The following is a 16,872-nucleotide window of genomic DNA, read 5'->3' on the forward strand; positions in this document are numbered from 1 at the left end:
GTATCTTTTGATTTATCTTTTTACCAATTCAGAGATTCGTTTTACAATTGTTTTAGAACTTTTACTAAATGATCAGCATATTTTTTTTTTCGGAAGGTGCTCACTCAATCCACACGCACACAATATTTGTAAGTGCATTATGCAGGACGCAGGACTTGCGCGACTGGATACTGGTTGTATTGTAATGTACGGTTTTATCGTAATGTGCCATGATGTGGCTGTGCGTCATATTCGTTTTTAAATGCTACACGCTGTGATGTAGCGATTAGAATTAAAAATGAATGTTGATAAAGTAGTTTTCTATTTCATTGAACATTATAGAAAACGAACTTAAATGTGATAAAGGAAATGAATTGGATAGATGTCTCATGTTCGCCTACTTTTTAGGAATATGTGTTGTATGAACCGCTACAAAATTATGACACTAAATAGTAAAAAAAAGAATTGGGGTGGGGCCCCCATACATGTAACTGAGGGATGAAAATTTTTTTTTCGATGTACATACCCGTGTGGGGTATCAATGGAAAGGTCTTTTAAAATGATATAAAGTTTTCTAAAAAACATTTTTCTTAAAGTGAACGGTTTTTGAGATATCAGCTCTCAAAGTCGTAAAAAGTATGTCCCCCCCCCTCTATTTTTATAACTACGGGGTATAAAATTCTAAAAAAAATAGAGGTGATGCATGCTAATTAACTCTTTCAACGATTTTTGGTTTGATCAAAGTATCTCTTATAGTTTTTGAGATAGGTTGATTTAACTGTAATTTTGGCAGGTGTATAAATTGACATAATAAGTTTATTATATTTGCTGCTACGGAACCCTTTGTGCGCGAGCCCGACTCGCACTTGGCCGGTTTTTTATGTTATTTCTGTATCTTGACTCAAACTAAAAAGGTAATGAAACTGAAACAAATGAATTTTATGTATTAATCCTTTTATACATATGTATTGTGCCTGAGTTGTAAGTTCCTCTTTTTGACACATAGGTTTTGAAGTATGTTGCGATGTGGCTAAGACGTATCGTTTGCCAAATATCGCGATTATTTACGAATTGGTTGAATTGATTAGGTCCTATGTACAAGGAGACGCTTAAACAAAACTGTTATTGAAATTGTTAATGAAAATTTCATTATATCGCACGGGTTTACGTTTTATGGATGCTGTCATGTGTCAAAAAGAGGAGGCCTTTACGTTACGTTAAATCAGCAATAGCAGTAGTATTTTGATTTTAATGGCAATTCCTGTATCAATCTTGCAATGAGTGTTACTCAGTGCCAACTTTATTAGTAAGCGTATGCTAGTTTAGCTTCAGTGTTAGGCGTTTTAGCTATAAGGAAATATGTATAACTATTTTGTTTGTTATAAGGAGGAGCTGGTTACAGCGGCAAGAGTTCCTATATACTTATTATTCTGGAAAGGAGCCCTCCTCAGGGTATTCCGCAGGGGTAATTGCTCCCACACAACCATAACAACCCGTGTAGGAGCACCATATGACCATAACTTTACAATGTCACAAATCTTTGTTTACGGATATGAACATCATAAACCAGCAGGTACCCAGACCCAGAGGCTGAGTACAGACATGTAATAACTTTCACATTCGTAAAGTAATGATCCTACTCCTATATAAAAGTTAGCATTAGAGCAATACGAGTTGGTTCTGGAAATGGGACGGTTATGGTACTACTAGACTTTTCTCGTGCTTTTGACACAATAGACCAAAACCTGTTAATCTCTAAACTTGCCTACTACGGTTTCGATATGCTAGCACTCAAATGGTTTTCTAGCTATTTGAGTGGCCGGCTTCAGAGAACAAAATTAAGCAATGAGAATGGTACCAGTAAGATTTCTGAAGATTCACCCGTCTCTCGTGGCGTTCCACAGGGTTCTATTCGGGACCCAGTGGTCCAATTTTATATATTCTATATAGCGCAGATATAGTAAACTCCATCCAGAACTGCCGATATCACATCTATGCCGATGATCTCCAAGTATATCTCCCAATTAAGCTAAATCAAATTTCTTCTGCAGTAAATAGCATTAACACTGACTTGTCTCGAATAGTTCAATGGTCCAATAGAAACAGTTTATTTTTAAACCCCTTAAAATCTAAATTTCTAATATTAGGTACGGAAAAGCAACGGCGTCAAATTAAAAACTGTAATCCGATTATTAAGATGGGTTTTGACTCTATTGAACAAGTAGATGAAGCTCGAAACTTGGGTGTTCTCATGGATGGCAAATTAAGATTTCACAATCATGTTTTAGAAACTTCCAGAAATTGTTTTTACCGACTCAAAATACTGTACCGTGTCCGTAAATATTTATCTACCGATGTTCGAATCTATCTCTGTGAGTCTTTAATCCTCTCTAAACTTAACTATGCAGATTCAGTCATAGGTGGTTGTCTGTTGGGTCAAACCAAAAAACTAATACAGCGAGTACAAAATGCTTGTGCTCGTTTCTGTTTCCACATACCACCAAGGACTCATGTTACACCTTTCCTTAATAATAGTGGGTTAATGAACATGGAGTCACGACGAGCACTGCATTTCGCTTGTATGCTTTTTGGCATTGTGAAAACTTTAACACCCCATTATCTAGCAGCTAAGCTGGAATTTTCCCAACGTCACATAAGGGGTGCTAGTCGCCTTGCTTGTCCTCGGCACAATACATCTGCATTTCGTGGCAGTTTCAGGTACTCTGCCACGAAGTGCTGGAACAATATACCGCCACCCATCCGCAACTCAGCGTCTGTTCAATCCTTTAAAATTAAGTATAAAAAGCACATTCTGAATTCTCAAAAATTGTGTCTAAATTAAGTGCCGATTATATAACATCTCTGTTTTTGTGTCAAAGTATAAAATAATAGTAATAAGTAAAAATAAAAACCTGTTTCTCTTGATTAAGTGTCGTGGCTCATTATAATGTTTAGTTTACTTAGTACAGTATAACTTGTCGTTATATTATGGTTATTATTTTATGTTATTATATCCTGTAAATTATACATATTTGTTCCGTTTGTATGTAATGGAAGGGTTGCCACGGAAGACCAGCGTCAAAGTATCCAAAAGGTACCTTGACACCAAGCTGAGTGGAAACCTTTTCAGTGACGTTTTATTTCAATTTTTGTGACATCTTTTTGTAATTTATATTCGTTTAAGCGTCCTGAATAAAGTTTTTTCTATTCTATTCTAAATATTCATGACAGTATACTTTTAAACAAAATCAGGTACCTACAACTTATTTTAAGTGCCATGGCCCCACCCATGTTATTTCTACATTTTGCGCATATCTATGAAATTTACTCCAAGTAGTCTACTCGTAAGTAAGTCTTTATATGTAAGTATCAATATCAATGTACTTGTATGTTGAGAGTATTTTTACTTAGAAATTAAAGTCAATATAAAAGGTCATTGTCAACCTTAGTTTTGTTATTGTTGAATATGTTTATAGAGTATTTGTTAGATAATTATATTTTATATTAATTATACTTATATTCTTTTAAAAGACAAATAAATATTATACAAGTTTTTATCCATTGTTTTACTTTGATTAGCGGACTACGAAAAGACCAAAAAGAAAAGTTATGAAATCCAATTTAAATTTATGTACAGTAGCTCTTATGATGTAACAATTATTTCCAGATTGCGGGATTCTATAGACTTATTCAATTCAAGAATGAATAACTGATTCATAACAAAATAAAAGTAACCGGAGTTTATTGGTAAAAGTTTATTTTACAAAAACAATCACATGGTTTCCACACCACATACCGACACAAAACCCTGACAAAAACAAGACTTTGTTCATACCATCGCATTCAATTCTACTATTTCAATAAATTAAAATTGGCAGTAGGCAACTACTAAAGTCCATTATACACTTTATTATTTGGTGACTGCTTAAGTATCTTCCGAATGGCTGTAACAAAAAGAAATAATGCACATTAGTATTTAAGTAACGTTAGTTAATAGGTCAATGGTAAAAAAACTATTCGACTCGCCAGTCGTCAACGGTCCCCCTCTGATGCGCGAGTCACGAACGTAATTGAACTAATTGATCCCCACACTGGCCCAGAGGGTGGGAACCTTTTGATAAATTTTAACTTCTGATTAGCAGAAACGTCTGCAATCGATGCCCAAGGCAGACATTTTCCACTTTTAAATTTATTCTAAACCTTTTGATAAGTTTCCTCACGGTGTTTTCCTTTGCCAAAAAGCGTCCAACACAGTCTAGTGAATATTCGAGTTCGCATCACGCGCGGTTGATCGCAATTAGTTGCGTTAAACTGTACGATTGGTTCATAGGGCCCGTAAGGGGCGGCTCTGTGGGGCGGCTTTACAAAGTAATAAGTCAGCGATAATTACCTTCCTTCTCCTGATCGTCAAAGTCCTGCTTAGGGAACTCGATGTCGAAGGTGATGTAGAGGTTGCCGTGCAGGTTGTTGTTGTCGAAGTTGGGCATGCCCTCGCCCTTCTTGCGCACGCGCGCGCCCGCCCACGTCACCTTGTCGCGCGTCACCGACACCGGGTGCCCGTCCAGGTGCAGCAGCTCCAGCGTGAACCCGGTTAGCGCGTCCTGCACGACAAACAAAGCGGGTCAAACAAGTTTGACAGTAGAAACAGCGAAATTCTATCCACGCCTACAGTTTTTCTTCTGATGGAAATATCGACTCTAGGTTCTATACTCGTAATATAGTGAGGGGCTTTTCATCTCAATGATTTGACTTCGATCAGTAAGATCGATCTGTAAGGAGATCCTAGGAAAGCACTTGTCGTAGTTGTATGAGACAGGAGATGAGTGAGAGACCTCTCCTTCTCACACTAGCTTGCATTTATAATTTAAGGAAACAAACAAATAGGTATCGCTTCTTTGAATGAAAAACTACTGAAACAGTACAGATGAAAACTAAAGCAATTACACCACGTTTTAATCAAAGTACGCCACGCGATTGATTATGGCCAAGATAAGAAAAAGAGTAGGTAAAACTGTGGATTTTATTTTATTACAATGACGAATATCGATGTTGAATCGCGACAAATAAAAATAATACTTATTAGATTTTATTCACTTTGAGGTGAAAGAAAATTGTAACATAAATTGTACTAATACTTATTTATTATTATTATAGCAAACAATCAATCATATTGAATTGGCTTTTCTACAAATAATTGTACATTGGTTAAATTATTAGCCGCGTAACGGCGGCAAGGTCAAATGCGGTGCCTGATACTTTTTAGTCACTATTACTTGTGAAGTGTAAACTTAATATCTCACATGTATCTTGTAGAAATGGACATAATGTTTATCAAAATAACAATCGGCTCAGTCTGTGTAGAATCTGTGTAATTATAGGTTTACTGTAGGTATGAAGACACAGAGCTAGATAGTCTTAAAATATTCTTAGCATTTAAAACGCCTCTTAGGAGCACGGCAAAAGTATCAGTAAGTAATCTAGAGTAGTATATTTTATTGAAGGAAAAGACATACCTACCTAGTATCTCTTGAGCCTGAGATACTGTTGCGTTAATGTGTTAATCTTAATTAAAAGTATAAGCTAACGAAAGCTCTTACCTGCAGCGAGATGGTAATATTGGTGTAAAGATCATCTCCCTTGCGCGTGAAGCGCGGGTGACGCTCGGTGCGCAGCTCGATGATGAGGTCTCCAGGCTCACCATCCATGTGGGGTTCGCCTTCGCCACGCAGCCGCGATTGGTGTCCATCTGGTGCACCTACTTCTACCTACAATCGTAGATAACATTCAGGTAGATCAGCAGGTCAAAATGTAAAGTTGAAAATATGTTATTTAAACTTCATAAGTATATTAAATTACTCAAATAAAAAGGATTATGTCAATCAAACAAAAGGCACATCAAGAGTTTTACCTTAATAGTTATGCTTAAAAATGATATTATAACAGAGCCATGCTGTTACATTGTCGCCTAAATAGAATATTGTTTGTTTTTTCTTGTCTGTTTTTAATCTGTTTTTTACTATTTTTGTGCTATACCTATTGTTTTTTTTTTAGTTTTACAGTGCCTTGGTTTTACTGTTATGCTGTGTAACTTATTTGAATAATAAATCAATAAATAATATGAATACTTTAATAGTATCCAACCTAAAAATGTACTTCATTTTGGTTCAACTTATTGGATTACGAGTATTACGACTTTTGATTGCTGCTGTAAAATTTTACAGCACCAATTTTTTATGTTCAAAAAATTTACTACACAGAAGAATACTGTGATGATGTTAAGTCTAATCCTAAATAGAAACCATGGAGTTTTATGAATAAATAGTTTCTAATGGACATACCTCAATCTCTAATAGCCTTTCCTCATTGACAAACTTGACATTGGGGCACTCATCACACACTGTCTGTTGCATCATCTGGAAGCGCCCAGGACCCAAGTTACGGGTCACCATCTCTTGCCGACAGTTGCATTTGCGTGTGCCGGGTGCTGGCTTGATGACTGGCTTATTTCTTGTAATCTGTTGACAGAAAAAGGGGTGTTGTATGTACTTTACAATAGAACTACATACTTGAAATTTATGTTTTGATTTATATGCAGAAGCCTACTTCAAGAGCAAGTTCTTAATGGTGATAAGAATACACAGGAATAGGCTATGAAAAGTATTTACCTCAATAAAATTTCCATTATAAAGTTCTTCAAGCGTTACTGTGAGCTGCATGGTGATGTCTGCTCCACGCGGCGTCTCATGCTGCTGCGGTTCGTTGCCGAAGTGGAAGCCGAAGTCTCCAAAGAAACTAGCGAAAGGATCGTTGTTGTTCATCATCCCGTCCTTCTTCAGGCAGTCCTCGCCGCAGCGGTCGTACAACTCTCGCTTCTCGGGGTCCGACAGGGCTTCGTATGCGGCCCCCAGGTCTTGAAACTTCTGCGATGCATTTGGATCATCTTGGTTCTTGTCCGGATGTAACGCTTTTGCTAGTTTTCTGTAAGCTTTTTTTATTTCATTCGTGTTAGCCGAACGAGACACGCCGAGAATTTGATAAAAATCACGACCGGCTAATGCTAAGACCGCAGCTGATAAAGTATAAACTAAAATCACATACGCTGAATTCGTTAACATTTTGCTACTTAGGAACTATGATAATTTAAATACTACGAATATTTATCGTAAAAAATCTGCTAAACATCGCGTTTAGTCTTACTAATTTGACATACAAATGACAAAAATAATAGAGGCGTGTAAAGACAATTCGTCCATCGTCTATTGGTTACGTGTATTTGAATAATCATCAAAGGTCTTAGAACCAATGTGTTTTTTTGAAATATAGCTCTAATAACAACTCCAGAAAACCGAAATTCTAAAAGCTAAAATGTTCCACGAGTGAGCCAATGACGTGTAGCCTCGTCTGTGAAGGTTTGCCAGCATAAAAAAAGTAAAAAAAAGAATTCATTCGTAAAGATGTTTGGCATCTGTTTTTACACGTCTCCGATACGTTCATAGTAGAATTGGTATGGACATTTTTATTATCTGTGTCGACTAACAACAAAATTTTGACAAGGGATTCTTTGGCGGGAATTTGAACTGAGAGGGCGGAAAATTTCAAATATTTTTCAAACTTTTCAAAATTCTGTATATATATATTGTAATTTTGTCTGTAATATAGTATTAGTGTAATATACTGATAGAAAATGAGTGACGGCGAGGGCGGGGGTGAGAAACCCCCGGCCTCCAGGAACAAAAAGAATAAAAGGAGTAAGACAGTGGACCTAGACAAGGAAAATGGTAATGGCGTCGGCGGCGGTGAGGAAAATTCTTATTTACCTTACTTCAAGCCTAATTACAAAAGACTTTACCCAGAAAACTCACTCAACAGTGAATTTAAAGTTTTTGTTGAGTCAACTGGCACGGACAAAATTGGAAATAAAAGCCCGATTTACCTGAATCATATATTCACAAATGGAATCAAAGGTGTGCAGGCTATTCGCAGAGTTAATGCAAATAAAATTGTAGTGGCCTTTAAGGAATTTAACACGGCGAACAATTTCATAAATAACTCCGCTTTTCTTGAAAAAAATGGCTTGCGAGCATTCATTCCTGCGGCGCATATAGAAAAAACTGGTATCATACGATTTGTTCCAACGACCATTTCTAACAAGGATTTGTATTCGAAGCTGTCGTCGATTTACGAAATCATTTCAATTCGACGATTCACAAAAAAAGTAGGTCAAGACAGAGTGCCTTTACAAACTGTAAGCATCACATTCTTGTCGAACACATTACCGGATAATGTCCAATACGACCTGTTCTCGTACAGAGTCTTTGACTATGTTCCTCCTCTGCAGCAATGTTACAGATGTTTTAAATTTAATCACTCGGCCAAGATCTAATCACTCGGCCAAGATCTGCAGCGGCAAACAGCGCTGCAGCTGTTGCGCTGGTGAGCATCACTACAAGGACTGTGAAACCCCAACGGAACTTAATTGTGTTAATTGCAGCGGACCTCATATGGCGATTTCCAGGGCATGCCCAATTAAAATGCAGAAAATTAATGAAAAAAGGAGTAAAATCACTTACGCCTCCACTGTAAATACTGTTGTAAATACTGAACACCTGACTAATTTCCCAGCCTTAAAGGCTCCGCTGCAAGCAGCGCAAAATGTAAATACTAATAATGTAAATACCAATGTAAAAAAGAATGTAAATAAACCTGTAACTATAAATAAGTCACAGACCCCACCGGCACTGCCCACTGTTGCCGATGTTAAGGCGCAGTTACTGAGCAACGATGTTCTGGCCTCTGCTGTTGTTCAAACTTTAGTAGATTTAGCAAATAAAGTTGACGACTCTCCAATTAACACCAAAATAATTAAGGATATGCTCTTAAAGAATTTGTCATAACATGGATTCTTGTCCCTCTCATATTTCACAGTTAAGAATTGCTTTACATAATATTCAAAGTGTTAAAAATAAAAAACCTTTACTTATTCAGTTTTTAAAAGAAAATAACATAGATATTTGTTTACTTAACGAAACGTGGCTCACAGATGGTTATAATTTTAATATTCCTGGATACAATTTCTATAATAAAAATGCAAAAAATAGACATGGTGGTGTAGCCATACTTATTAAACCATTTTTAAAGTACAAAATACTACAAACAGATTTCTATGAGGATGTACAGACAATTGCTTTATCACTGTCGGTTGAAACAGGTAAGTTGACAATCTTATGTGTTTACTGCCCTCCAACAGGCGGTCTTTTAGAAATTAATAAATTAAAGAAAATAATTCTTGATCTACCTAAACCTATATTCGTATCAGGCGACTTCAACGCTCATCATATAGCATTTGGCTGTGCGTCCACCAAACCGCGTGGCCGGCAATTATTTGACATGATAGAAGAGTGTGATTTATGCATTTTGAATGATGGTAGCTTTACAACTCTTAATTATCCAAATCGTAATCCTTCTGCCATAGATGTTAGTTTAATTAGTCCTAGTGTTGCCCCTCTTTGCGAATGGTTGGTAAATGATAACAACATGGGAAGCTATCACTTCCCGACCATAACCGACATTACACTTTCAGTTGATAGATATCAAGTAAACTCTCCTATTGATAAATATTTATACAGCAAAGCAGACTGGACAAAGTTTAATCAGTTATCAAGTAGCGTCTTTGAAAATTTTACTGTTGATTATGAAAATCCTTTAGAGTCATACAATCAATTTTGCATAGGTCTTGATACTCTTAAACAACAATGTATTCCAAAATTTACTAAAACATCAACTTTTAAAAGCAAACCTCCCGCTCCGTGGTGGAATGAAAAATGTGAGCAGAGTGTCATCAACTCTTATCAAGCTTTAAAATACTATAGAGCTAATCCTACTATAGATAATTATATAAAATACAAAAGACTTGATGCATTAAAAAAACGAACTATTGCAGAGGAAAAAAGTAATGGCTGGAAAAGACTTTGTAATTATTTCAATAGAACTACGCCAATAAGCATCATTTGGAACTACATAAAAAGGTTTAAAGGTATGAATACAAATAAAAATAAATCATATAGTGATGAATTTGTCCCCTCCTTTTTAGATAAGTTGTCTGATGACAGCACAGTTTTGTTAGATAATCTTGATGTTTACTACAATCTCAATAATAACAACGAAAATACAAAATTTCTTTTGCAACCATTTTCAAGAACTGAATTCTTATCAAGTCTTTTATCACGTAAAAATACTAGCCCTGGCTTAGACGATTTTCCCTATATATTAATAAAAAATTTGGATTCAACAGTACTAGATATTTTATTAGCCATCTTCAATGCATTATGGTCGAAACAAATAATTCCGCAGTCTTGGAAAACGCAATGTGTGATCCCAGTCCTTAAGCCTGGTAAACCTCCAAATAACGCCGATTCATATCGACCTATATCCTTGTCTTCATGTATAGGCAAAATATTTGAAAATATTATTAAGTGTCGACTTGACTGGTTTGTTGAATCTAACGGCATCATTCCTCATGTGCAATATGGCTTCAGGAAGGGTAGGAGCTGCGCAGACAGCTTCCTTTCTCTCATATCTGACCTGAAATATGCAAAAAATAGTCATTCTAGTGCTGTATGTGCTTTCTTAGATGTAAAAGGGGCATTTGATAATGTCCAGCCTAGTGTTCTAGTTAAAGTCTTGACTGGCTTGGGGATACCCGGTCTACTTGCAAAATGGATATATGAATTCCTAAGTAACCGTATTCTATATGTGAAACATAATAACATGTTACATGGACCAAGATCTGTATCTAAGGTGCAAGGTGCAATTTTATCCCCATTGCTATATAATCTGTACACTAGTGAGATTTGTAAATATGTAAATACACAGTTTGTAAATATTTTGCAATTTGCAGATGACCTTGTATTATACTCAGTGCATCATAGTGTAGACATTGCCATAAATAGGGTAAACTATGCTCTTGAAGAACTTCATTCATATTACTCAAATAAATTACTACTACAAATAAATCCCTCTAAAAGTTCCGCTATGATTTTTAGCAAAGATTTACCATCTTTTCATATTTTATTTAACAATGAAATAATTCCCCATGTTGATCACCATAAATTTTTGGGTATAGTTATTGAAAGTAATCTGTCTTTTGAAAAGCACATTAAATATATTTCACAAAATTCAGCAAAGGGTCTAAACATAATGAGATGTTTGGCAGGAGTATCTTGGGGGCAGACCCAAAAATACTCACTATTTTGTATAAAGCCATAGTTAGGAGTCATTTTGATTATAGTTGTTTAGCGTATTTAGATAGTAAGTGTGTACAAAGATTAGATATTATTCAGAACAAGGCTTTGAGGATAATTTCAGGAGCTATGTGCTCCACCCCTATAAGGGCAATGGAGATAGAAACTAATATTATGCCACTTACATTGAGAAGGTTACTACTTGCAGAAAGATTCGGTGTGAAGCTACTAGCTTCAAGTAATCAACATATAATGAAGAAAATCATACCTTGCGAATTAAACTGTAGGGAGCCTCTAACAACAGGTGCTGATCTTCTCAATGGCCATCCTCCCGAACTGTCTCGCATTTTGCTGGAATTAAAGAAAAATTACCCATCAATATACTGTATTTCACCTTGGCCATGCTATTCTCATACATATGATTGTTTGTTTTGTGAGGTTTCAGTAATTAAGGATTTAGTCAATAATAATGAGGAAATGTTAGAGTTTTTAAGTAAAAATGAAGAAGTCTATAAACTTTATACTGATGGTAGTAAAGGAGATCACCATGTACGTAGTGCTGTTTATAATCCTCAAACCAAATTTGTCCAAAGCTTTGTTCTAAACGGTAACTTTAGTATTTTCTCTGCAGAGGCATATGCAGTCTTAGAGGCCATTAAAATTATAAGTCATGTAAATAGTCATCAAAAGTTTCTTATTCTCACCGACTCTTTAAGTTTAATTAAAGCTTTAGAAAGTTTTAAGATACATTTCAAAAGTTTGTATATAATTTTTAAGATAAAAGAAATGATTACTATTTATAAGAAAAAGGGAATTGAAATTTCCTTTATGTGGATCCCTTCACATAAAGGAATATCCGGAAATGAGAGAGCTGATAAGGCTGCAAATGAAGGACTTAACCCATTAGATGTATCATTAATGATAAATATACCAATGACAGATTGTTATTCGACAATAAATAATGAAATAAGAAGTTTGTGGAAGGAGTTTTGGAAAAAAGATCAGGAAATTAAAGGAAAATGGTATGGAAGTATCCAAGCAAACTTACCAGTTAAGCCATGGTACCACAAGTTAAGAACAGCAAGTCGCGACTTCATCACAACTTTAAACCGCCTCCGTTTTGGTCACACTAAAACACCTGCACACCTAGCCAAACTTGGGATCATTGGTGATGACAAATGCACCAACTGTGGTAACATCTGTGATGTACAACATATAGTCTTTTCGTGTCCAGCATATTCCATGGCTCGTCTCATTCTGGCCACTGAGGTAACTGAAAAGGAAGTGCTTGAAGTCACAGACGACCCCTCCCGCCGCCTAAAAGTGTTGTTGCAAAATGTGGACTATTATCTATGATTTTTAGCAAAGATTTACCATCTTTTCATATTTTATTTAACAATGAAATAATTCCCCATGTTGATCACCATAAATTTTTGGGTATAGTTATTGAAAGTAATCTGTCTTTTGAAAAGCACATTAAATATATTTCACAAAATTCAGCAAAGGGTCTAAACATAATGAGATGTTTGGCAGGAGTATCTTGGGGGGCAGACCCAAAAATACTCACTATTTTGTATAAAGCCATAGTTAGGAGTCATTTTGATTATAGTTGTTTAGCGTATTTAGATAGTAAGTGTGTACAAAGATTAGATATTATTCAGAACAAGGCTTTGAGGATAATTTCAGGAGCTATGTGCTCCACCCCTATAAGGGCAATGGAGATAGAAACTAATATTATGCCACTTACATTGAGAAGGTTACTACTTGCAGAAAGATTCGGTGTGAAGCTACTAGCTTCAAGTAATCAACATATAATGAAGAAAATCATACCTTGCGAATTAAACTGTAGGGAGCCTCTAACAACAGGTGCTGATCTTCTCAATGGCCATCCTCCCGAACTGTCTCGCATTTTGCTGGAATTAAAGAAAAATTACCCATCAATATACTGTATTTCACCTTGGCCATGCTATTCTCATACATATGATTGTTTGTTTTGTGAGGTTTCAGTAATTAAGGATTTAGTCAATAATAATGAGGAAATGTTAGAGTTTTTAAGTAAAAATGAAGAAGTCTATAAACTTTATACTGATGGTAGTAAAGGAGATCACCATGTACGTAGTGCTGTTTATAATCCTCAAACCAAATTTGTCCAAAGCTTTGTTCTAAACGGTAACTTTAGTATTTTCTCTGCAGAGGCATATGCAGTCTTAGAGGCCATTAAAATTATAAGTCATGTAAATAGTCATCAAAAGTTTCTTATTCTCACCGACTCTTTAAGTTTAATTAAAGCTTTAGAAAGTTTTAAGATACATTTCAAAAGTTTGTATATAATTTTTAAGATAAAAGAAATGATTACTATTTATAAGAAAAAGGGAATTGAAATTTCCTTTATGTGGATCCCTTCACATAAAGGAATATCCGGAAATGAGAGAGCTGATAAGGCTGCAAATGAAGGACTTAACCCATTAGATGTATCATTAATGATAAATATACCAATGACAGATTGTTATTCGACAATAAATAATGAAATAAGAAGTTTGTGGAAGGAGTTTTGGAAAAAAGATCAGGAAATTAAAGGAAAATGGTATGGAAGTATCCAAGCAAACTTACCAGTTAAGCCATGGTACCACAAGTTAAGAACAGCAAGTCGCGACTTCATCACAACTTTAAACCGCCTCCGTTTTGGTCACACTAAAACACCTGCACACCTAGCCAAACTTGGGATCATTGGTGATGACAAATGCACCAACTGTGGTAACATCTGTGATGTACAACATATAGTCTTTTCGTGTCCAGCATATTCCATGGCTCGTCTCATTCTGGCCACTGAGGTAACTGAAAAGGAAGTGCTTGAAGTCACAGACGACCCCTCCCGCCGCCTAAAAGTGTTGTTGCAAAATGTGGACTATTATCAACCAATTTATAAGTTCGTTAAAAACACTTTTGGTTCAGTTTGACGTTACACCGGTTTGACAGTATGCAACGAAAGTGAGTTTTAAATGTGTGAAATGTGAAGTGAACCAACTTAAAAAACCGTACAAACGCATTACCATTAAAATAAAGACAGCTTTAGTGAAACTAGTGATATTAAAATATGAACTGTGAAGTGAACAAAGAACTGACTCATCACCATCAAAAATAAAGACTTGGCTTAAAGGTCTTAGATACCAGGCCATAAAATTACAAAAAAAAAAAAAAAATTTTGACAAGCGGTGCAAGTCATCACATTTCTCTGTTACATATTTTGCAATAAATTAAGAATTATACTAACCAAAGTATTCTTAATCTAAATTTATAAATCTTTTCCTTATCAATATGGCTTCAGTTCTACTTCCTGAAGTACCAGCTCCTGGATTTTCCTTTGAAAATTTCCAGCGGTAAGTTTTCGCACTTTTGAGGTTTTTGTCAGTAATCATTTGAGCTGTAATACAAATATTTTTCTTTGAAACTTTCAGCAATGCTTTCCTTGCTTCAAAAGGATTTCCAGCGCCCACAGCCACAAAAACTGGTACCACTATCGTTGGTATCATTTATGCCGACGGTGTGATTTTGGGTGCCGATACCCGCGCCACCGAGAACACTATTGTGTCGGATAAGAACTGCGAGAAGATTCACTACTTGGCAGGAAACATGTACTGTTGCGGGGCGGGCACGGCGGCGGACACGGAGATGACGACGCAGACGGTGTCGTCGCAGCTGGAGCTGCAGCGGCTGCACACAGGCCGCCAGGTGCCGGTCGCCACCGCCGCCACGCTCCTCAAGCGCATGCTGTTCCGCTACCAGGGTCACATTGGCGCTGCCCTTGTGCTGGGTGGTGTTGACCGCACTGGGCCACACATTTATTGCATTTATCCACATGGATCTGTTGATAAATTGCCTTATGCCACTATGGGTAAGTACACTGTATCTGTCAAGATAAATAATTTAACAATTTGTGCCATTTTGAGAATCTCAGTCATCATGTATATCAATAACAGTAAATGACTATCTTTCAATACACATTCTTGTATTCTCTTATTACATGTATTTTTAGTAAAAGTTCTTATCATTAAACTTCAGGCTCTGGATCATTAGCAGCCATGGCAGTATTTGAGTCTGGTTGGAAGCCCAAGATGAATGAAGAGCAGGGTAAGAAATTGGTCAGAGATGCCATTGCTGCTGGTATTTTCAATGATCTGGGCTCTGGTTCCAATGTGGATCTCTGTGTCATCCGCAACACTGGGCCTGCCCAGTACCTGAGGACTTTTGAAGAAGCTAATGTGAAGGTAACTTATCATTAAGAAAAAATATTATGTATGTTGGAATGAAATTACTTAAAATACTTAGTCCTTTTGTTTTACTCTGTTAAAATTATCCTCCTTTTTAGGGTTCCGTAGTCAACTAGGAACCCTTATAGTTTCGCCATGTCTGTCTGTCCGTCCGTCCGTCCGTCCGCGGATAATCTCAGTAACCGTTAGCACTAGAAAGCTGAAATTTGGTACCAATATGTATATCAATCACGCCAACAAAGTGCAAAAATAAAAAATGGAAAAAAATGTTTTATTAGGGTACCCCCCCTACATGTAAAGTGGGGGCTGATATTTTTTTTCATTCCAACCCCAACATGTGATATATTGTTGGATAGGTATTTAAAAATTAATAAGGGTTTACTAAGATCGTTTTTTGATAATATTAATATTTTCGGAAATAATCACTCCTAAAGGAAAAAAAAGTGCGTCCCCCCACCTCTAACTTTTGAACCATATATTTAAAAAATATGAAAAAAATCACAAAAGTAGAACTTTATAAAGACTTTCTAGGAAAATTGTTTTGAACTTGATAGGTTCAGTAGTTTTTGAGAAAAATACGTAAAACTACGGAACCCTACACTGAGCGTGGCCCGACACGCTCTTGGCCGGTTTTTTTAAAACATGCGTTGTCATATTTAATAACTGATCAATTTTGTTTACTATTTTTTATATTCCTTTCCCAGTATTCAGCTTATTACTGGTCTTGTCTCATTTTCACAGTATAATGCAGGCTTGTTTATTAATTTTATTATACATGTAAAGTTCCCTGGTGAATGTGTGTTGGTGTTCTTACAATATTGAAAGCTCGGCCACACATGCGCGTTTTGATAGCATAGGCGGAGCGGCAGCGGAGCGCAACGCTAGCGGTGCGCCTGACGAACGCTGGCGTTGCGCCCAGAGGACGCCGGCAGGAACTAACGAGCGCGGATTGCGAGCGGAACGCCCGTTCCGCCGGCGCACCACTATCATTGCGCTCCGCTAACGCTACTCTATCAAAACGCTTTATGTGTGGCCGAGGCTTAATTGATCCCATTTGATTTCAGGGCAAGAAACAAGGTTCATACAGATATGCCCCTGGAACAACGGCTGTGCTGAGACAGAAGGTAATCCCACTGGAGGTGGAGTCTGTGACCATCCACCAGGTGCAGCCCATGGAGGTGGAGGCTTCAGGAAGTCGCCGCTAAGCTTTTAATTTTACATAAACTACAATAAATTTTATAACAAACATTTTGTTTCATTTTCTTATTATAATATAATTTATTTGTATAGAGCCTTCTTTGTCACACTGCTTTCCAAAAGCCTTCCCCCTTCTTTTTCCACTTATCCCTATTTAGAGCAATCTCTAGTTAGTATTTCGAAAATTA

General features: G+C 36.5%; 2 protein-coding genes across 2 annotated transcripts; one reads left to right on the top strand and one right to left on the bottom strand.

Moving 5' to 3' along the window:
* Positions 1-3,719: 3,719 nt before the first annotated feature.
* On the bottom strand, positions 3,720-7,197 carry LOC125227192 (dnaJ homolog shv). Its single transcript, XM_048131440.1, has 5 exons — positions 6,645-7,197; positions 6,318-6,494; positions 5,577-5,744; positions 4,370-4,580; positions 3,720-3,923 (listed from the first exon to the last, which is right to left on the bottom strand). Exons 1-5 carry the CDS (start codon positions 7,092-7,094, stop codon positions 3,868-3,870), a joined length of 1,062 nt encoding a protein of 353 aa, XP_047987397.1. The 5' UTR covers positions 7,095-7,197; the 3' UTR covers positions 3,720-3,867.
* A 7,221-nt stretch (positions 7,198-14,418) lies between these two features.
* Positions 14,419-16,733, top strand: LOC125227193 (proteasome subunit beta type-7). Its single transcript, XM_048131441.1, has 4 exons — positions 14,419-14,596; positions 14,675-15,111; positions 15,279-15,484; positions 16,552-16,733. Exons 1-4 carry the CDS (start codon positions 14,535-14,537, stop codon positions 16,690-16,692), a joined length of 846 nt encoding a protein of 281 aa, XP_047987398.1. The 5' UTR covers positions 14,419-14,534; the 3' UTR covers positions 16,693-16,733.
* Positions 16,734-16,872: the final 139 nt, after the last annotated feature.

Source organism: Leguminivora glycinivorella, chromosome 6 (assembly GCF_023078275.1).
Source record: "Leguminivora glycinivorella isolate SPB_JAAS2020 chromosome 6, LegGlyc_1.1, whole genome shotgun sequence".
In the NCBI taxonomy this organism is placed as follows: Eukaryota; Metazoa; Arthropoda; class Insecta; order Lepidoptera; family Tortricidae; genus Leguminivora; species Leguminivora glycinivorella.

Coding starts and splice junctions, on each gene's coding strand:
- LOC125227193 (XM_048131441.1), top strand. CDS start 14,535: ATGGCTTCAGTTCTACTTCCTGAAGTACCAGCTCCTGGATTTTCCTTT. Junction 14,597..14,674: donor TCCTTTGAAAATTTCCAGCG/GTAAGTTTTCGC, acceptor TGAAACTTTCAG/CAATGCTTTCCTTGCTTCAA. Junction 15,485..16,551: donor TTGAAGAAGCTAATGTGAAG/GTAACTTATCAT, acceptor ATTTGATTTCAG/GGCAAGAAACAAGGTTCATA.
- LOC125227192 (XM_048131440.1), bottom strand. CDS start 7,094: ATGTTAACGAATTCAGCGTATGTGATTTTAGTTTATACTTTATCAGCT. Junction 5,745..6,317: donor AAAGGCTATTAGAGATTGAG/GTATGTCCATTA, acceptor CTACGATTGTAG/GTAGAAGTAGGTGCACCAGA. Junction 3,924..4,369: donor TGACGATCAGGAGAAGGAAG/GTAATTATCGCT, acceptor TTTTTGTTACAG/CCATTCGGAAGATACTTAAG.